The sequence below is a fragment of the Fusarium redolens genome (assembly GCF_020744475.1).
Source record: "Fusarium redolens strain MPI-CAGE-AT-0023 chromosome Unknown BKA55scaffold_9, whole genome shotgun sequence".
Taxonomy (NCBI): domain Eukaryota; kingdom Fungi; phylum Ascomycota; class Sordariomycetes; order Hypocreales; family Nectriaceae; genus Fusarium; species Fusarium redolens.
Window position 1 is genome coordinate 1938614 of NW_025763672.1, and position 19998 is coordinate 1958611.

At 49.3% G+C, this 19998-nt stretch overlaps 7 protein-coding genes across 7 annotated transcripts; 5 read left to right on the forward strand and 2 right to left on the reverse strand.

Moving 5' to 3' along the window:
* The first annotated feature begins 1009 nt into the window (after positions 1-1009).
* On the forward strand, positions 1010-7673 carry BKA55DRAFT_571067 (uncharacterized protein). Its single transcript, XM_046193040.1, has 3 exons — positions 1010-1827; positions 1874-7220; positions 7274-7673. Exons 1-3 carry the CDS (start codon positions 1364-1366, stop codon positions 7334-7336), a joined length of 5874 nt encoding a protein of 1957 aa, XP_046048951.1. The 5' UTR covers positions 1010-1363; the 3' UTR covers positions 7337-7673.
* A 392-nt stretch (positions 7674-8065) lies between these two features.
* On the forward strand, positions 8066-10950 carry BKA55DRAFT_571068 (uncharacterized protein). Its single transcript, XM_046193041.1, has 4 exons — positions 8066-9453; positions 9503-9882; positions 9930-10320; positions 10374-10950. Exons 1-4 carry the CDS (start codon positions 8552-8554, stop codon positions 10582-10584), a joined length of 1884 nt encoding a protein of 627 aa, XP_046048952.1. The 5' UTR covers positions 8066-8551; the 3' UTR covers positions 10585-10950.
* Positions 10951-11325: 375 nt separating this feature from the next.
* Positions 11326-13303, forward strand: BKA55DRAFT_571070 (uncharacterized protein). The gene has a single exon (XM_046193042.1). It carries the CDS (start codon positions 11531-11533, stop codon positions 13085-13087), a length of 1557 nt encoding a protein of 518 aa, XP_046048953.1. The 5' UTR covers positions 11326-11530; the 3' UTR covers positions 13088-13303.
* On the reverse strand, positions 13304-14939 carry BKA55DRAFT_571071 (SRP40, C-terminal domain-containing protein; the record flags this gene model as incomplete). Its single annotated transcript, XM_046193043.1, has 1 exon — positions 13304-14939. A coding segment is annotated over exon 1 (1307 nt), but the record flags the coding sequence as incomplete, so codon positions are not given.
* Positions 14940-15183: 244 nt separating this feature from the next.
* BKA55DRAFT_571073 (C3HC zinc finger-like-domain-containing protein) lies at positions 15184-17050 on the forward strand. The gene is made up of 3 exons (XM_046193044.1): positions 15184-15913; positions 15962-16045; positions 16101-17050. The coding sequence occupies exons 1-3, from the start codon at positions 15358-15360 to the stop codon at positions 16970-16972; spliced, it is 1512 nt and encodes a 503-aa protein (XP_046048955.1). The 5' UTR covers positions 15184-15357; the 3' UTR covers positions 16973-17050.
* BKA55DRAFT_571074 (P-loop containing nucleoside triphosphate hydrolase protein) lies at positions 17051-18645 on the reverse strand. Its single transcript, XM_046193045.1, has one exon. It carries the CDS (start codon positions 18467-18469, stop codon positions 17225-17227), a length of 1245 nt encoding a protein of 414 aa, XP_046048956.1. The 5' UTR covers positions 18470-18645; the 3' UTR covers positions 17051-17224.
* Positions 18646-18905: 260 nt separating this feature from the next.
* BKA55DRAFT_513704 (uncharacterized protein) lies at positions 18906-19997 on the forward strand (the record flags this gene model as incomplete). Its single annotated transcript, XM_046187919.1, has 2 exons — positions 18906-19179; positions 19231-19997. 2 exons carry the CDS (start codon positions 18906-18908, stop codon positions 19995-19997), a joined length of 1041 nt encoding a protein of 346 aa, XP_046048957.1.
* Between the last annotated feature and the right edge of the window lies 1 nt (position 19998).

The window sequence follows — 19998 nt, forward strand, 5'->3', positions numbered from 1 at the left end:
CACCAAAGGTGAGAGTTTCAAGCTACCCTAGGCAAAGGAAGCTTGCGTGTTTGATACGGTGAATTCGGACTACTTCGGACCACCGATGGCGGTGCTTTCGGATGTCATGCCTACGAATCAGTTGTCCATTTTTGAGACATGAAGAGTAAGCATGCTGTTCAGGTCGTCTTGCATGATTTCCTATTGGGGCCTTAAGCATTGATGTAGATGACAACGCTGTGCCGCTGCCTTGGGTATCCCGTCTTCGTCTTGACTGGGATAGAAGCTGATTGGATGATTATGTTTGAATAGAAGGGACGAGAATACAAACCGGCTCAGCTTGGTCGACAGTACTCAGGGAAAAGCAGTATCACCATCACACGCTGCGCTTGTGATAGCATTGACGTTTTGCGGGCTTGAATGGGGATAAGAATCACACCAACAAAGTGGAACCAATCAGCCACAAATGCAAGTAGCCGATACTAAGGACAAGCAAGCTCGAGTAATGGGACAAAGGGTTCGAGGTTTCATTCGACCATCAGCTACAAAATGAAGTGAACAGCTGATCATGGAAAGCCTCAAAAATCAAGCGGGGTGATTCTCTGAGTATTACCGTTCAACTACACAGCTGTTCCCGTGCTGAACCTTTTGAACCCTTCGTGATTTAGCTACTACGGGACGCATGCACTTCTCCAGAGTGGCCTGCATACAGCGATAAAGGGCCTTGACCTGTGTGAATACAAAATCCTAAGAATAGACAATCAAGGCGATGGGATATAGTGAAATGTAACATTGAGATCGAAGAAAACACGCTATAGGTCAAAGTGAAGACCCTGAATTTAATTAAGCGCACCTAGGCTTCACTGATTACGATCCATATTTCGCACATGCTCCTGATCGACTGTCCCGTCGGTTTTAAATCCCCTTCTTTTCTCTGGGGCTAATGCGCGCGTACTGGCCCCAGAAAAGTGGAACCTATAGCTCTTAGTAGGTGCGTAAGTTAGATGTGTCCGCCAGGCCAGGCTACTGCTGCTGCATCATCCATCACCACCTGCGGTCGCCCAGCCCGCTTCTTATTCCTCCAACTCCTCCCTCTTTGACTTTCGCCTTTGCATACGTTGCTTAACTCTGAAAGTATTTTCAAAGTCGGGTCGCCACGTCCTGCATATTGGTTGCATATATCGACCTCGACCTCAGAATAAGCTCAATGCCCACCACCCGCTTCTCGCCGCCCCGCCTTGCGATTCAATAAACGTCCCGCCTGAGCTGTTGCGCTGAGCCCAGCCCAGCCCAGCTGCCCGCTCTCGGCCGTCCGACGGCATTCGAGTGAATCGCATCATTTATCGATCACCGCCTTGTTTAGCACCGTGCCCATCTGCCCGCCATGGACGAGAACATTGGTCCTCGCCCTTCGGGTTCTCACGGCTCTATGCCACCTACAACTGCATCTAACCTACTAGCAAACTTCCTACCATACGAGCCCATCTCACGATCCACGTCCCCAGGTATTCCTTACCTCAAGACCGACGAAGACGACAAGAAACGCTATCGGCCTCGAACTTTTGCCTACTTCTCGCAGCTCCCGTTCGAAGTCGAGGAAGAAGCTCAACGCGATGCTGCTCTGCAGGGCATCCTCAAACAACTATACATTGCTATACGAGCTGAAGACTTCTCACCAGGAGCTCTTCATTGGACAAAAGAGCTCCAAGGATGGCTCAACCTCAAGTTTGAGATGACGAGAGAGCAGAGGGCAAAGTTGGCTAAACTTTATTATTCCCTTGCATTGGCTCCGGGCTTAGATGCAACCGCCTCGGACCGCTTCTTGCGCATGGTCCTCACTCTGACGAGGTACGTGTGCTGACAACATTCGATGATATTAACTCACACCTTGTAGGAAGAATCATTATTTAAAGCCAGGAGAAGATCTCGTTCTTGAATGGAGGCCATTGTGGAACGAAATCAAAGCATGGATTCTCCCCTCAGAAGTCCCCGCGCACCAGAGCAACCGCAAGCGTTCCGCCAAACAACTGCTCAAGCTATGCACCCATGCCCATACGTATTTCGATCCTTCCGAACGTCGAGCGATGCTGGAAGAGTTCTTGCCATTCTTCAGTGTTAATGAGCTTCCAAACGCATATATCGTAGCAGGTGTTTTGAATGCTTTGCTGCCAAGTCACCCCGCTCCCATCAACGAACCTCAGTCTCAACCGGCCGACATATTTCCCACGCTCTTCCACTTGTGGTCCATCATCAATCGATCAAAGGCATTCGATATCTTCTTCATTGACCTGCTGTCTCGTCTTGCTAGAGACCACATAGCCTGCTCCTATGTCCCATTTGGAAGCCATGGCATCTTTTCCAAGGACCAATCCGACCTCATTTTCACAGCCATTCTCAGGCTCACGCAAATCCCCGTGGGCCAAGCCAACTCTCCGTATACCCCACTGGACTATCTTTCCGGGGCAGGCATTTATGTTGAGAAAGATAAGAAGAAGTATCCTGTGGCCTACATGATCTCTCGCTTGATCGTGAGCTCTTTGTCTCCGGCTTGCCTGAAGGAAGATGATTCTATTATCTCGCACTTGGAGGGCCTCATGGAGTCTATCGATACTTTTTTCCATCCCTCCAACCAGGGCTCATGGACCACCATGCTTGGTCAGCTGACCCTTTACCTCACTGAGGCGTTCGTCTCCCGATGGAATCGCGAGCAGAGTGGTGAGCTGGATCTTCCAGAAGATCGTAAAATCAACGACGACTTGAAAAAGCGTTTTGTGATGGCACTCAGAGAAGTGACATTCATGGGTCTTTTCTCCAAAAGCAGCCGCGTGTCTTACTACTACTACAGCGCCTTGCAAGGTCTAGCATATCTCGAACCGGACCTAGTGTTGCCCGGTGCATTGCAGCGTTTCTACCCTAGTCTTCAAGGGCTTGTGGAGGTACACAGAACCACCTCAAGTCTGAATGGACTGCAGATGATTGCCAACATCATGTCCAAGCATAAGGGTTATAGATGTCACATCACAGCTCTTCTGGCTCTGGCACTCCCCGGTATCGATGCCAACGATCTAAACAAGACCCAATACACGCTCAATTTCATTCAAAGTGTCGCTTATAGCATTCCTATGGTACCGTTGGTTAAGGAAGGAAGCCACATCCATGATACAACACTAGCCATGGAGTGGGTCCAAGGACAAATGGATCGCATGGAGCGCGAAGGTCAGAATGTGAAGTTTGACTATAAAAACGAACTTAGCGACGAAGATGAGGCCAGTATTTTGAGATCGTCGACTACTGGCTTTGGCGAGTTCATCCTGACACTTCTCGGGAAAGTGTTCACTCTCCTCGAGAATTTGCCTGACGCAAACCAAGTCCGTGGCGGAACCCCTGAAGACAATGTCATCAATGCTTTGCCGGCTGCGCTGTCGCCCCTGTTCGCATCGTTGTCACCGGAGCTTTTCGACATGGCTCTCGAGAAGGTGGCTACGTTCGTTTCAAGCCATGTTGTCCATCAAGCACGAGATGCAATGGCATGGATCTTAAATGCGCTCTGCAAAGTCAACCCAGAGAAAACTCTCAAGGTCTTCATTCCCATGCTTGTTGTCAATATCCGCAACGAGATTGACTACAACAACGCCGCGTCCGACCGAAGTAGTGGAACAGACTATCTCCCCCGAGATCGAGCATTGGTGTGGTATGTCAGCATGCTTGCCATGGCGGTTGTTCATGTCGGGAGTGAGGTCTTGAAATACAAAGACGAGCTCCTGGGCATTGCGGAGTACATGCAAGAGAAATGTCGTGGTCTGCCCACTATCTTGGTTTCCAATTACATCCATCATCTCCTGCTCAACTTGACGCACACCTATCCCATCGATCACGCTCTGTACGAGCCCGAGGTCATCGAACGCGGGCTCGATGTCGATGATTGGGGAAAGACAACTGCCCCGGCCGACCTCAGCATTCGGTGGCACCAGCCCTCTCCTGCCGAGATCGAATTTGCCGTTGAACTCTTTGCTTCCCAAACAAAGTCTGCAAAAGACCAACTGGAATCGCTCATGAGTGACAACCCACCAGTGAGCCGTACTGGCAAGAACAAGGAGTGGTCAGATGAGGTTTCTCGGCTTATGCAGCAAATTCGCCTTGTCACTTCAGGCATGGCCACCATGTTCGACCCTGAGCGTGCTGCAGGTATCATGACTGGAAACACAGAGGAAGACCACGATGTGGCTCGCGAAGATGATGACGAAATGATGATTGACGAAGACCCTCTTGCTGAGGTTGCTGAGGACGAGGAACTCCGACCTCAGTTCCGCTACAAGGCAGGCTATGCCCTCAAATCCAGTGACCCTGCTTATAGCAGAATCCACGATTTACGAGAAGAATTAGGTCATCTTCTGACCAAAACGCACTCTTTCCTTAACGAGAACCAGGAAGATGATGTGAACTCATTCACCGCTCTGTACGCTGCCTATCGTACCTGGATTACTGATGTTGGCATTGAGCGCTCTGCTCATCCCCTGGAGAGGCACGTTCGACTATACAAGTCTGACATTGCCGCCTTCAAGATCAAAGGCTTGAGGAAAGTCTATCCTCGACCTCTTCTCATCAAGCGTGCTGAGGCATATCAACTTTTGCGACGTAAGCATAACGCGTCATCGAGGCAGAAGAGCGAACTTGACAAACGGCTGCTGCTTGATCTTGCCGAATCGAGTCTTTCACTTTACGCTGATGTACGACGAGTTGCGCAGAGCGCTCAGGACTCATCGTTGAAGTCACTCATTGGCAGCAAGCCGTTGGTGATTCCTGTTATTCTTGAGCGTCTCAGGAAAGCACTTGAGACGAACGACCATGACCGAATCAAGGGAGGCATGTACACTCTATTGTTCACGTCTCTTTTGAGAACTCTACTCAAGGATTGGCGCTTTGCCCCTGAAGCCATGCGATTGTATATCGAGACTGCAGGTATTGATAAGCCCTCCATTCAAAATTTGGGCTCATCAGCGTTATACACTCTAATTGACTTCGGCAAGCCGTTTGAGCGCATGATTATCATTAATGATGAGATTGTGGATACAATCAAACCTGCTGCTGATGTCTCTACAGCCATTGAGAGTCGGCATCAATTTATTCTGCAACGTAGAACGAGAGTCGAGAAGTCCAAGTCTACACTGGGCTTGGAATTGACAGAGCGTGCCAAGGGTGCTCACTGGAAGATAGCTACGCGATGTGCAATTTTTGCCACCAACTTGTGCCTACGATTCCATACCTTGGCGCCCCCTGAGTTTATCGATCTCGTTGCTCAGGGCACAAATGACCCTCACCCTGGGCTTCGTGGCTACTATCTGAGCGCTTTTACATCAGTCTTTACAGCTGTTGATATGCGGGCCGTCTATGGCCACGATTATCGCAATTATCTTCTTGAAAAGGAAGTTGGGGACCGAAACCGCATCCAAGTTGCTGTCGAAAAAGGTGACGCCGAATTTACCCACAATTTCCTTGAGGCCTTCAAGAAGCCCGAAGGGGCTGAGTATATGGTGGACGCTGATCACCCTGGCTGGCTAGTATGGGGCAAGAAGTTCACGGCCTACCGAGCGAAACCGCACCCTTTCAATGCATACGATGACGTTGAAACCGCTGTGCGCGATCAAATGGGTCGGATCTTGAACCGCGAGTGGCTATCTCAGTGCTTCGACTATCTGAAGCAAGAACCGCGAGACGCGTCGACGGACAGATTTCGCATGAGCAATGTTTACCTGTTGATGCACGTTTTTGACTTGATGCACTACGGCAAAACATTGGTCACTCTGGATGATGTCAAGGAGCTGGTGAAGGAGGTCTTTGGTGATGGTAACGACAAGCATCAGCATCGAGCGACCTCGGAAATCATGGGCGCTTTGCTCGCGGGCTCCAGTGATGATCCTCCTGAAATCCGAAACCGCGTTTGGGAGTATGCTGCGCCGTTCATGCTGAACATCTTTGCGGACGACCTGACACCCGACAACTTGCAATACTGGCTCACTTGTCTACACCTCGTTCTTGACTCCAAGGATCCACGTCGATCGCATGAGATTGTGGATACTCTCAGAGCATTCCGACTCGATATGACATCAAACGCGGCTTTCAAAGAATCGTCAAAGGTTCAACTTCTGGAGTTCATTGTTGCGGATGGTGGTTGGCACTTCCGACATGACCAGCCAATTCTTGATGACTTCCTCGCCCACATCGATCATCCCTACAAGGCGGTACGTGAGGCCATTGGCCGCGTGTTGTCAGTCATATATAAGACTCGATACCACGAGTCATTTGAGAATGTCAGCAAGCTGTTAGAACAAAACAAGGCTGCTTCGCCAACCGGTATCAGGCCTTACCAACCAACAGAAGAGTTCTCAGCCACTATCAAAGACGTTTTCCAACGACTCGAGAAATGGCGACATGAGAGAACACCTGGTCAGCAGACTCCCAGTTCTTATACCTCGGGCTCCAAAACCGTGCTTATGTGGCTCGACTGTACACTATCTTCCCACGAGTGTACTCAGCTCGTGCCTTTCTTCCCCACCCCCTTTATGGAGGAACTACTACACATGATGGATGTCAAGGAAGATCCCGAGCTTATGAGACTTGCGTATCACGTATACCGTCACTTGCCCAACATTCCTTTCCGAGATGGCGAGGACACAGAATTTATCGATGCACTCATCCGCATTGGCAAGACGTCGAGCAGCTGGCACCAGCGGCTTCGAGCCCTGGTCAATATGCAGGTCATCTATTTTAGACGTATTTTCCTTACGCGAGGCGCTCAAAGAGAAGCGCTCTTTACCGCTGTGTCTGACATGCTGGGCGACACACAGCTCGAGGTGCGTTCCTGCGCGTCTACTACGCTCGCAGGCATGATACGCTGCTCCCCCCGTCGTATCCGTGACCCTACGATTGCACGCCTCAAGGCCCGTTTTGAAGATGAACTGGAACGAAATCCCATGCCAAAGCGAAACCGCCATCTTGCTGGGACGGATACCCCAGTCGATATTCACAAGCAAATCACAAGGCGCCATGCTGCAATCCTTGGGCTGGGCGCATTGATCGAGGCGTTCCCTTATGCAACCCCTCCACCTGAATGGATGCCTGAGGTACTGGCAATGCTAGCACGCAAGGCTGCTGCTGATCCTGGAGTTGTGGGTAAAGCGACAAAGACAATTCTCAGCGAATTCAAGAAGACGAGACAGGACAGTTGGACGGTCGATCAAAAGGTATATCCCCCATCTGATGATTGTAGAGGAAATCATAACTAACAACTGTTTAGTACTTTACTTCCGAACAACTGGAGGACCTTGAGGGAGTACTCTGGAAGAGTTACTTTGCCTGAGGACATCATCTTATGAAGGAAGACTGGGCTCAACCTCAGACTCGACGAACGACAAAAAAAGTGGAACAAGTGCCAGACCACGTGCGCTATGTACGTTTATTATGGATAAGCATTGAATGATAAAGGCGAAATGGATAGAGCTTGTATATGGTGCCACAGGTTCGGGAGTGCAGGAAGGACTTGCAGGCCCTTTGATTTAGGTATTGATACCATCTCTGGCATTGCAATAGAAGATGCCCTTGACTATGGATCAAAGGATGTGCATCGGAACGGATATATCATACCAGAATCTATTAGTTCCAGTGCCCTATAGGGTAACAGTAAAAGATCAAGCACCACCGTGACAAACTGAAGTGTATGAATGACGTGGCTGAAGCAGTATTCAGCCATGCTTGAGTAAGACCTAATAACACGCCCTAGCACTGAGGCCCAGGAGCATGGGCGATATTTCATGCTCTTTGTTAAGAAGCCTGGTGAGGCGTTTCTGCTCTATGTCTGTCCATTAGATTGGGTGTTTTGACCTAATTGAACAATACCTTAGGCTTAGGTGATGTGAGATGGAGGAGGCCAGGTATTGAGGTTCCATTGGCTAAGCGCTTAGGCCTGTGACGTGGAGCCTAAGTGGGACTAGCGCGTTGCCAGTCGCTGCAGTCACTCGAATGTAGCGAACCAGCGCTTGCGCAGGCTGACTCTGTACCTGATCTTCCCTTATTATAGCGAGGTCAGGGACTTTGGAGTCAGCCTTCAGCCTTGATTAAGGCAAGGGCACTGCCCCCGGACTTTGTAACTTGTAACAAACAACAACAAACTCACGTTGGTTGATCGATCGATTACATGAAACTGCCGACCTTGTTTGCGATCAGCAAAGACCATAGAGTCTAAGCTGAGTGAGAACTGAGCGTTTGTATAAGAATATCTACTTAATTCCCCGTCAACCAACAGCTCTCTCGCGAGACAAAGACGGATCCAAGCCATACCTTGGCGAAACCACATTACTGACATTTGTCCCCGCCCACCGTTGGCTACCTAATGACCATCACCTGGCTCTGGCTTGTGAGCCGCGCTTTATTGAGATTGGAGTCATTCACCGCAAACAGCCACGGCTCTCTTAGACGAGCCGTGAATGACTGCGCCTCTGCTGCCTCTGGCGCTTCCTTTGTTACCTCTCAACTTAGCCAATCTTACAAGCTTTGGCTATTCGCTTCTCCAACATAAATGGGCGCGCTCTGCTCAAGAACAGAGCCGGTGGAAGGAGCTCAAGACGATTACGATCAGCACCATAGAAAGGATCATTCACATACCGATTTCATGACTCGTCTGTCAAAACGCGCAAAGATTTCTCGGATGGGAGAGCCAACTCTAGATGATGCCGCGGCTGCGCGGAATCACATCCAGGCCCATGATGCTGAGATCACGGCACGAGGTGTTCTTACCGAAAAGGCAGACGTCACAGATGCCGTGACGCAAGAGCCCGGAGCCGTTGGGGAGTACTTCAAGTTGCGACAACGGATGGTGGCACGCGAGAAGGCTCTGGATTTTGACCATGCATGTCGCATGCGCAGCACTCCTGAAGAGAGACGAGCAGATGCCACCATTCAAAGATTGAGGAGTGAGGACGAGGAAAACGTATATGCTCAAGCCGCGCCACGAACAGGTTATGGTGGCCAGCAGCACCCTCGTTTTCCTGGAGATCATTTTCTATCGAACAAGCATCTCATCGACCAAACGGCCTTATTCCGAGTAGCGCAGCATATGCCCAAGGGCGGCCACTTGCACATTCATTTCAACGCCTGTCTTGCTCCCCAAGTCCTGCTCAATCTTGCAAAGGAGATGGATCGGATGTTTATTACCAGCGATATACCACTTGTTTCGGAAAACGACTTTATAAATTTTGATCGATGCGAAATCCAATTTTCTCTGTTGAGCCCAGAGAAGGAAACACCTGGCAACTTGTTTTCACAGACATACCAACCTCGGCAGACAATGCGGTTTAGAGATTTTCTCGATAGGTTCCCTGGATACTACGCAAAAGATTCAACCAGTGTCGATGAGTGGCTATTCGAGAAGCTCATGTTCCACGAGGAGGAGGCACATAATCATTTGCAGACTGCATCTGGGTACGTTCATGATCAGTACCTTTCGCATGCAGACACTAACATGGCACAGGGCTTGGGAAAAGTTCAATGGAAGAACACGTATGATGAAGGGCCTCTTCAACTATGCGACAGCATACCGAAGGTACACCCGGCTATGTCTGGAGGACTTCATGAAAGACAACATCAGCTATGCTGAGATCCGGCCCAACTTCATGACCAGCAATCAACTTTGGAGCGATGACGGCACTCAACTCATCGATAACAAGGGCATCATGGAACTGATTATCGAAGAGGTCATAAACTTCCAGACCGATTTGAAAAAGCAAGGAAAGTTTTTTGGTGGTCTGAAAGTAATTTACTGTACACCTCGATCATTTGCGCCAGCACAGATCGAGGCTGCTCTCACAGAGTGTCTGAAGTTCAAAAAGATGTGGCCCGAGTGGATTGCAGGTAAAAGAATAGATTTCCCCTGAAGTTTTCTTCTAACAACAGCGTAGGTTTCGACCTTGTTGGCGAAGAGTCCAAAGGGCGCCCCATCAAGGACTTCATCCCCGAGCTTCTGAAGTTCCAGGAGGCTTGTGAGAGAGATGGCGTTGAAATCCCATTTCTCTTTCACTGTGGTGAGACACTAGACATGGGAACCGATACAGATGGCAATCTTATTGATGCGCTCCTGTTGAAATCGAAGAGAATTGGGCACGGGTTTGCGCTAGCTAAGCACCCGTATGTGATGCAGCATATGAAGGAGCGCGGTGTTTGCCTCGAGCTCTGTCCTATCTCAAATGAGATTCTGGGACTTACGCCTCGTGTCAGCGGTCATACAATGTATCAGCTTCTTGCCAACAATGTGCATTGCACGGTCAGCTCAGACAATGGTACACTATTTAGGTAAGGTGCTTCCGACAGAATATGTAACGAATATTGCTAACGGAGTTTGACAGATCCTCTCTATCTCATGATTTCTACCAAGTAATGGTTGGTAAGGCTGACATGGGCCTTTTTGGATGGAAACAATTGGCGTTGTGGAGTTTGGAGCACGCTTGTCTATCAGAGTCTGAATACAACAACGTGTTCAGCGACTGGGAGCAGAAGTGGAAAGAGTTTGTCAAGTGGGTGATTGAGGAATATGAAGAGCAGCCGAAGGTTGTCTGATGATACGAGGACGGGGCAATGTTTTCCACGAAGCGAGGGTGCCACTCACGATTAACGCAGCGGTTGATTTGTTGGCAAGCCTGGAGTTTGGCAAATGGTAAGAAGGCGATAGCCATTCTGGTTTACTTGCTTCTTGCAGCGGCGTTTGGGATGATTTTTTGAGACTACCCACGATAGATGAATGATTGTCAAGACCATAGAGACAGATTCGAGAACAAGAGGAGGACGAAGAAATGTTAGTATCGAACGAATAATCATTAACTCTCTTGCGTAATTCGTCAATCATTCTCGATACAGAGGTGGTACGACACAGGATACTTACGAAACATTAATCCAGTTCATCTATTGGATCGACCGTAATCACACAGCCCTATTACACTGAGCTATTCTGCCTAATCTGCTATCGCTGTTGGTTGTCAGGTTTGACGATCTTGGCAGCGGCTGTAGGGTACTTGATGAGACTTGGCACAGAGGACATTCCTGAGCGTGTTTCTTTGACTCGAATGTAGGAATGAAGCCTACTGTCTGAATTAGATCATATAAGGCCAAGCCATCAAGTCAAACCTAATGTTTATACCCAAAAACGTATACTGCTTAAATGCGCATACTCGTTGTATCCCTGGTTCAGCTGAGACGTGGGGAGGGAAAGCTGGGAGCGGGTGCAGCCGCCGTGGCGCAGCGGCTTAGAGATTGATCCACTCGTTAACCGTTTGTGTCAAGAGGGCTGAAACTCCCTACCAAATGTGATTTAACTGAAAAGCCCCCCAGTTTCAATCCCGATCTCTCTTGATTCTGCTATCATGTTGCTCTGATCTTTGTATCTCACTTTTTGTCCTCCTTCAGTTTTGTTTCTTGTTCTCTTTGTCCCTCGATATCATCTATTAGACGCACACCTCTTGCCAGCTAAACCTTGATATCTCTCCTCCCATATTATAACACCGTCAGGATGGCTGAACCCGGCAACCCAGGCTGGAAATGGTTTCCCAATGCCAAGGCTAACTGGTCACTCGATGTCGTGACGCTTCTTGCGGTGATTGGAGAATCTTCTATGGCTGAACAGACTCAGACTATCACGGCATCGTTGCTATGTCTGCTACCTCGACTGATCCCAGCCCCTCAGGCTCTGCTGAAGCCTTCACGTCCAAGTCGAATGCCTGAGACACTTGCAAAGATGACGGGTGTGTATAGTGGAACTACGCTCGACTCTGTGGGCTTCTTTGCCACTATCATAACTCCTTTGGATGCCCTTCAACCTTTCAGCTTTCGCGTGCTTGAGATCACTCATACAGACCCTTCTTTTGGCGATGTCGATATGAATCCTCCTTCTGCCCAAGAAAGCTGGTCTAATCGAAGTCTCAACTGGGTCAGATCTCGTCGCTCAAGTTCTCACAACACGGAGAAAATGTCGAGCCCAAAAGACTCTCAAAGCATTAGAATTCCCCGGGCTCCTCACGTAGAAGAGTGTGGGCTTCCTCTACCAAACACAGCGCGAACAACGACATTTCGTCTTCCGGGTGAAACATCCCCAAGCAATGCGGATGCCCCCAAACCGCTCGTGCGCCGTCTTACGGCTAAGCAGAAAGTCCAAGATATGCTTGCCAACCCGACCTTTGCCAACACGAAGAGACGTCCTGCAGTCCCAGCCAAGCTCTTCTCACCTATCCACATCCTCTCAGTCTTTTCATGTCTTCTAAGCATAGCAATCATCGCTTGTGCTGTGGTATGGCGAGATGGCAATGCCATTCTGGCTGTCTCCCTGATATCTTTTGCGTCGACTGTGGTGGGCTTTGCTTCATTTTGGCATCCCATTCTCATGAACCGCAAACATACCAATGTGGTCCCTAGAGGCGACGTCATGATCAGAACACGAGAAGGCGCGTTTCTACTCATCAAGTGCACAGAAGAGGTTGCCCGAGAATTGTACTCGGGGACCGAAGAGTGTCACTATCATGTTGGTGGCCGCACATATCGACTTCTCATGGCCCTTGGAACGATTCTTCTTATGTTAAGCGTCGTACTTTTCGGAAACTGCACGTGGAACTCTCAAATATTTATTGGTGGAAGCTACATTGTCCTCAACGGACTATACTGGGGCTTAGGCATGCTGCCTCGATCATACTTTTGGGATCTCTCGCGGTATCAATGGCGAGATGTGACCCCTGAAGACGCGAAGAATGCAGACGAAATCACAGATGTGAATGACCAACGAGAGGGCTACCCAAGTTTCACGCGTACTTTGTGGTTCGCTATTCGCGAGACTCAACTTACTGGCTGGGTTGGTCGCAGTGGAGCGGCTCCAGGTACGCAACAGTGGAATAAGTGGCTAAAGGAAGCACTACAGAATGCCAAGAATGGTAACAGATCATGGGAGTCTGTAGCCAGAAAGGATGTCATTATGAAGGAGAGCCTCAGCGCTGATGAGATTCCCGACGAAGCGGCGCAACATGCGCCTGCGGTCGAAGTTCAGAATTCTCCCACGGAAAAGGACCGCACGACATTTTAAGACGAAGATTGCAGCGAGTTTACAGCAGGAAAATGAGTCAAACGAGGGTTATGGTGTACGCAGGCGAATCTGGATGAGTTCCCATTTTGTGATATATAAAAAATGTTGTGGATCCTTAGTTTTGTACGCTGGATATTGACGAGTCGAGCCCTTTGAGGCATGATGAATAATGACTTAGTTCTAGTGCAGACTGAAGTTGAACATATAGATACCCTAAAATTTTTGAAATTGAGCATGTCTTGGAATAAAAAAGTCTAATAAACATGAATATTGCCCCTAGAACGGCAGTGGAATGAATCTATGTGTTTTTGGCGGTGACCATGTCACGTTCCAAACGCCGGCTATTTCTAAACAAATGATGCTTCATCCTGCTCCAATTTTGACCTTCTCATACATTAACCATCAAAAAGGTATTTAATCATCGAAATAAATGCCCTTCTTATCGTGGATGTCGATGGCACCACCACGGTAACTGCCCCTCTTCTTCTTGTTCTTCTCCTTGGTGAAGCCCTTGCCCTTGGTAACAATCAGATCCTCGTGGGCCTTCTGAGAATAGGCGATGGAGACATATTCGTTAGAGGCGAACTTGGAGTCCACCTTGATGTTCTTGGGAATGCGAGAGAAGGGCTCGTTCTGCTTCTTGCGTCCGTTACCGTTAACAACAGGGTCCGGAGGAAGAGGTGGGTAGGCCGAGTTTGACTGGAACTCGGGCGAAGTCTTGTCTAACGTGACAGAAGAGTCGGAGGAATCCTTAACCTCTTTCTCCTTCTTGACCTTCTTGTCTTTCTTGGTCTCCTTTGCATCGGAGTCAGATTCGCTGGAGTCGGAGTCGGAGTCCGAAGAAGAGCTGTCAGAGTCGGGAAGTGGCACCTTGGCAGCAGCCTCGTCGTCTGAGTCACTAGAGTCGGAATCGGAGCTTGAATCAGAGCTTGAATCAGAGCTTGAATCAGAGCTGGAATCGGAGCTAGAAGAGCCAGAGTCCGATTTGGCGCTCTCGTCGTCGGAATCGCTGCTCGAATCACTATCGCTAGAATCGGAGGATTCGCTGGAGGAGTTTGAGGAGGCGGCGCGCTTCTGCTTCTTGGCCTTCGGCTTGTCAGAATCAGATTCGGAGTCGGAGGAGCTCGAGTCAGAATCGGAGTCCGAAGATGAATCAGAGGAGCTGTCGTCGACGGGAGCTTTTCGCTTCAGATTGTTGGAGGCCTTGGGCTTGGCAGCCTCATCCTCGCTGTCGCTGTCGCTATCGGAGCTGCTGTCGCTGTCCGAGGACGACTCGGCGTCCTTCATATCCACATCCTCTTCCTTGGCGTCGCTCGAATCAGAGCTGGAGTCACTGCTAGCAGAGCTGCTCGAGTCTTTCTTAGAGGACTTCTTCTTGCTGGACTTGCTAGACTTGCTGCTATCATCGCCCTTGGTAGCCTCCCAAGTCTGGTAAACACTGACGAGGGAAGGGTTACCCTCTTCGTCGGTGGTAGCAGTCGCCTTCCAGCCCTTCTTCTCTCGCTGCTTCTTGAAGGCATCGGCAGCGCCCTTGAACGAGTGGTCAGAGAGGAAGTTCTCTACCAAGTCCATGAGCTGACCCGGCGGAGGCGCAGATGCGGCATCGTTCTTGGGCGCAGCGGCCTTGGTGCTCTTCTTGCCCATGGTATCGGTGGAAGGTTTGATTGGATTCAAGGGGTTGTTGGAGAATAGCCACGAGGGAGGGCTTTGTTTTGAGCCAGACATACGCCAATGCAACAAAGTGAAGCCTGGGCAATTGCAAACAGCAAGAAATTGTCTGGGTATCGGGGACTGATACAAATATTTCCTGGACTTCGCGCTGATCAAAGACTGGCTACAGAAAAATTTCTGTGGACGGGTGGATCGATGGTGGGGCCTGTCCTGTTATTGACGATCTAATGCTTATCGATAGGCTCCACAATAGGCAAAGGCTACTCTTACCTAGCAAGTTACTTCTAGAACGGCCCCTGATATAAAAGTATATCAGTTAAGGATGACAGGGGTTGCCCTGGAATAACCAACCTGGACTTTTAATACCACTAACTCGTCTACTCAACGACGCGCTAGCCAGGGGAGGGATACTCGCGACGCTGGTACCATAGCGACCAGAGGAAAGCTGCTGAAGCTCAAACATCATCGCCTCTTGTGGATTTGGCGTTGTAACAACACAAACCTCAACCAAGTTCCGTTTTCATTGACCCAAATCACCAGACCGCGTTCTACAACACGAAATTGCGGGTCGAAAAAAAGAGCCCGAACACGTTCGCAATATGTCAACGAACGCAACGAAAAGGAAATTTAATACCTTATTGCAGGGCTTAGGATCATCGAGCTCGAAAACCGCCAACGACACGTCGGCGTACGAGACCGGCTCGCCCTCAAATCGTTCTACTACTTCCCCAGGCTCAGAAACTCGTGTTTCGAGCGCCGATGCCGAACTGCTTCAAAAGCGCCGAAGATTAGGCTTTCCGGATTCAACAGCACCCAAAGCCGGTAAAAGAACAAATCTGTCCGCGACCCTCTCTGCTATCGTTTCCCGACGCACACAAGGCCAGGATTCGTCAAAGAAATCTACTGGAGCACCCGCACGATATGCGCCGACCGATCGAGGAGACCTTTTGAAAAGGCTAGGCACGTTCCAAGAAATAACAGACTGGACCCCAAAGCCGGACAAAGTGAATGAGATAGAATGGGCAAAGCGTGGATGGGTTTGCCATGGCAAGGAAACAGTTCGCTGTCTTCTCTGTCATCGGGAACTGGTTGTCAAACTCAATCGCAAAGTCGTGGATGGAAAGGAGGTTCCTGTTCTCGTGGCATCCGAGATAGGTAGGTTCTTCCTCTTGAACTTTTTATCAACGCGCTAACCTTCGGTAGAGGATGCATTGGTAGACAAGTATGTCGATCTTATTGTAAATTCACACCAGGAAGATTGTCTCTGGCGTAAACGGGGCTGTGATGGTAAGTTGTCTCGTTGCAAGCGCATATTGCCTTTGTTGTCTGACCTTGTTTACAGATTCTCTTCTCCGATTGTCTTTAACCAATGCAACTACGAGTCTTGCAGCTTTACGTGAGCGCTATGACGAGCTGCTAGCACGAAAATCATTTTTACCCTATGAGTTCAATCTTCGACTGCCAGAGGAGTTGAACTTGGACGATGTTCTTTCACATCTACCGAGCGACTTCTTCACCAAACCACCGCCGGCAAAGGAGGCTGAAACTCAACCAAATCGAGTCGCACTATCGCTTGCCTTAATGGGATGGCAAGGTCTGAATAACGCCCGTATTGGTGCAGTCCCAAACTCAGCATCGTGCCATACCTGTCTCAGGCGACTAGGACTATGGATGTTCAAGAGCAAGGAAGTGGGTGAGAATAATGAGGTTCTGGTGCCAGCCCCTATGGACTTCTTAGATCCAGGTCGAGAGCATCGCTTCTTCTGCCCGTGGGCGAACTCTGAGACCCAGAAGCAGGGACATTCGCAGAACGCTTCTGGGCAAGACTTGCCAGGCTGGAAGGTGTTGGTGCGAACTATCGCAAACGAGGCACATCTTCGAAGTGTCTATGAGGGACGTTCACCTGCGCGACCGCGAACTGAACGATCGATGGGAGCACCATCCACACCACAGAGACCTGGAACAGCCGCTTCCATCAACACACCGATCCAAACCCCTGGCTCCGTTGGAGCTGGTGTAGACAATGCCGAGGAAGACGAGAAAGACAGAGACGTAAAGGATAAGGAGAGATGGGCGAGATTAAAGAGAGTAAAGAGTTTGTTTGACACGAAAGGGAGCAGGAAGTTGAGGCACTCGATAAGCAAGTCCATTAGTAGACCCGGAACTGCGACTTCGACAAAATCGACCAAATCGAACGGGGGCCAGAAGGAGTGATGAGTAGGTCACGACATTTGATTGTAATGCACTTAATGATACCATAGTTGTGATAATAGCATAGGAGTAAGGTATGGACCGAGGTTCTACCCCTTCAAGGCTGTATTAATACATCATTAGAGCCGAGGCTGGCCCTCGCACCAACTTGCTTCTCTCCATATCAAGTGTTTTGAACATGTCTGACCAACTATTGTACAATGATCATGAGCTAGATACTACATATATGAGTCAACTGGGTTTCGATACTCAAGCTCATGATTTCCAAATGATATCGTCAAAAGAGACGACCTTCCCAGTATAAGCCTTTGTCTCGGGCTGCTTTTCGATCTTGTCTCCCAGAGAAAAGCCAGCCATCTCCAGTATTGCAAGTCTTACACCTCCAATACCACCTCCATTGCCAAGGCGGCGGGATATGAAGGCAATTTTGGAGGCTGTCGCATAGACATCGAGCGTACGCCCGGATCCTTCTCTCCAGGCGGCAGCTGACCGGGCCTCTAGACCGCGCATGATGGCTTCAATCTGAGTGTGAAGATTGTGACATGCATCTTGCCACTCCTTACCAGGCTTGTCCGCTTTGGTAATGACAACCAATGTTCGAGTGTTTGATTGAGCAAGGGTTCTGAGCATCCATTTATCCGTTTCCTGGAGCTTCTTGTCGGCTGGGATCAAGAGCACTGCGCCACGAAGCATGTTCCTGACGTTGAGATACTTCAGGATAGTCTTGCCCCAATCCTCTTGACTTTTAAAACCGTAGCCTGGTGTGTCCATCAGAACCAGACTGTGCTTTGGCGGTGCATCACCTTTGCGAATGAGCTCCTTGGCAATTTTTGGACGTGGCCCAACACCATACGCATTCATAGTCGTAGTCTTGCCTGGCTTGTGGCTCACCTTGGCTATTTCCCGATCACCGAGAAGAGCGTTGAGGAACGACGATTTTCCAGCATTGGAGGCACCCAGTACAACAATTTCTGGGATGTGGTCGTTTTGGGGGTGGTCATGAAGGTTTTCGGCAGAGTAGAGCATCTGGTAGCGTTCTCCAAAGAAGTTTTCGGCTGCTGCAAGAGCGGGCCTGTCTCCTTTAGGCACATCGACTGGCGAAGTTGAGCCTTGCTTGAAGCAAATGGACTCACTCTCTACTAACACCTGCTGATGGGGCTTGATTCCCTTAGGTAATGGTCCTTTCGGCTTGGTCTTTCGTGCTTTCGAGGTACTTTCATGGAGAGAAAAACCTGGTACGGTAATATCCTGAGCAGCTGGACGGCTTCCGGATTGCTCAGTCTTCACATTTGATTTCGAGGTTGGCGTGACTGCAATTGGTGAAGTTGCAGGACTAACTTGCTGTGTTTGGTTGGAAATACGACTTGTAGCTCGGCGGAGCGGTCGTTGACGCAGGTTCATCCGACCTGACGTACTGAAGTGAGCTCTCTGCCCGGTAAACTTGGAGCATGATGATAAACAAGACAGCCGAGTTACCGGAAAGACTCGTTGTAGTGTCATGGTGACATTTATTGAATGACAATGTATAGTGTAGGAGCTAGGTAGTTTAGATATGAGAATTTTTGTCAATTGGCTTTCTCGTCCCAGTTCTGCGTACTCAAGACAACATGGGCATAGCAGTAGAATAACAAGAAGAAAATGACGGAGAGCATGAGAAGGGCAAGATAACTAAGAATGAAATGCCAATAACTGTATACCAAAGAGAAAGGTGAAGTTCACAATGGGCTCAAGGACGTCACGTGCTACTACGAGTGGTCCACCAGATAGATCATGACTGCGAGAATGAGTGGGATAACCTTGACTCATTTGAGCAAGTCAAGAAAAATCCTAGGTACCTATAAGAGGCACAAAGCTCGAAGGCATTTGCGAAGGACATCTTGTCAAAGTGCTGGTATACTAAACGTCCAAGTTTATAGTATTCACCATCATCGCCAGAATGGTATCAGCAAACCTTACCGAGATCGACGCCCACGAGCAGCCATCTGATGAGATGCGCGCTGAGTGGAAGACCTACATGCGTCAAGATCACAAAAGTCTGCTCAACGACCCTCGAATCGATGATCCCCGCGCTCCCTTAGAACAGTCTGGTTTCCGTCAAATCTCGAGTCTTTCGAAAGAGCAGGTTGCAAAAAGTTTCGCTCACCTCAACCCTGACTTTGCCTCACAGGTCGAAAAGGATGTTCCAGTTATACACCACCCACTGATACCAGGTACGCAGACTTTCTTGTTCTTAGTATGTCCAAAACCTCACATGATCATAGGATTGTTAATTCTCCCTTCACTTGTGCCCGAAAATGTGCAGCGAGATTTACTGGACCGTCTGATCCATCGTGATCTCAGTGTCCAGAACCACCAGACCAATCTACACCTACACTACAACCTTCCGTACCCAGAAGGGAAGGACGACGATGAACGGTCATTCTTCTCTATCAGTCCAGAAACCCCGGCATCATTTCTCCCAAAGGACCCCAGCGTTCATAAACCACTGTCAATCAAGCAGGTTATGCAGCGAAAACTGCACTGGGTGACGCTTGGGGGTCAATACGACTGGACCAATCGTGTTTACCCCGAGGAATTGCCTCCTCAGTTTCCAGATGATATCTCACACTTGCTTGAGGACCTGTTCCCCGAAACTGTTGCCCAGGCAGCCATTCTCAACTTTTACACACCAGGCGATACGATGATGATGCACCGAGATGTCAGCGAGGAGACAGACAAGGGACTTATCAGCTTGAGTTTTGGTTGTGACGGACTCTTCATGATTGCACCCAACGACTTCCGGCAAGGATCTCAAAACGAAACACCGGGCGAGAAACAGTATCTGCTGTTGAGACTTAGATCTGGCGATGCCATCTACATGACACAGGAGTCGAGATATGCCTGGCATGGGGTGCCTAAAGTGCTTAAGGACACATGCCCAAGTTATCTTGAAGATTGGCCAGCCCGTGACGATGAGAAGTTTGCGGAATGGCGAGGATGGATGAGAAACAAGAGGATCAACCTAAATGTTAGGCAAATGCGAGATTAAT

What these genes read in the sequence shown, in the direction of transcription:
- BKA55DRAFT_571073 (XM_046193044.1), top strand. Translation starts at nt 15,358, where the DNA reads ATGTCAACGAACGCAACGAAAAGGAAATTTAATACCTTATTGCAGGGC. An exon ending in TCTCGTGGCATCCGAGATAG is followed by an intron (nt 15,914 to 15,961) that starts GTAGGTTCTTCC and finishes AACCTTCGGTAG; the next exon opens with AGGATGCATTGGTAGACAAG. An exon ending in GCGTAAACGGGGCTGTGATG is followed by an intron (nt 16,046 to 16,100) that starts GTAAGTTGTCTC and finishes CCTTGTTTACAG; the next exon opens with ATTCTCTTCTCCGATTGTCT.
- BKA55DRAFT_571068 (XM_046193041.1), top strand. Translation starts at nt 8,552, where the DNA reads ATGGGCGCGCTCTGCTCAAGAACAGAGCCGGTGGAAGGAGCTCAAGAC. An exon ending in GTGGCCCGAGTGGATTGCAG is followed by an intron (nt 9,883 to 9,929) that starts GTAAAAGAATAG and finishes ACAACAGCGTAG; the next exon opens with GTTTCGACCTTGTTGGCGAA. An exon ending in GACAATGGTACACTATTTAG is followed by an intron (nt 10,321 to 10,373) that starts GTAAGGTGCTTC and finishes GGAGTTTGACAG; the next exon opens with ATCCTCTCTATCTCATGATT.
- BKA55DRAFT_571074 (XM_046193045.1), bottom strand. Translation starts at nt 18,469, where the DNA reads ATGACACTACAACGAGTCTTTCCGGTAACTCGGCTGTCTTGTTTATCA.
- BKA55DRAFT_571070 (XM_046193042.1), top strand. Translation starts at nt 11,531, where the DNA reads ATGGCTGAACCCGGCAACCCAGGCTGGAAATGGTTTCCCAATGCCAAG.
- BKA55DRAFT_571067 (XM_046193040.1), top strand. Translation starts at nt 1,364, where the DNA reads ATGGACGAGAACATTGGTCCTCGCCCTTCGGGTTCTCACGGCTCTATG. An exon ending in ATGGTCCTCACTCTGACGAG is followed by an intron (nt 1,828 to 1,873) that starts GTACGTGTGCTG and finishes CACACCTTGTAG; the next exon opens with GAAGAATCATTATTTAAAGC. An exon ending in GTTGGACGGTCGATCAAAAG is followed by an intron (nt 7,221 to 7,273) that starts GTATATCCCCCA and finishes ACAACTGTTTAG; the next exon opens with TACTTTACTTCCGAACAACT.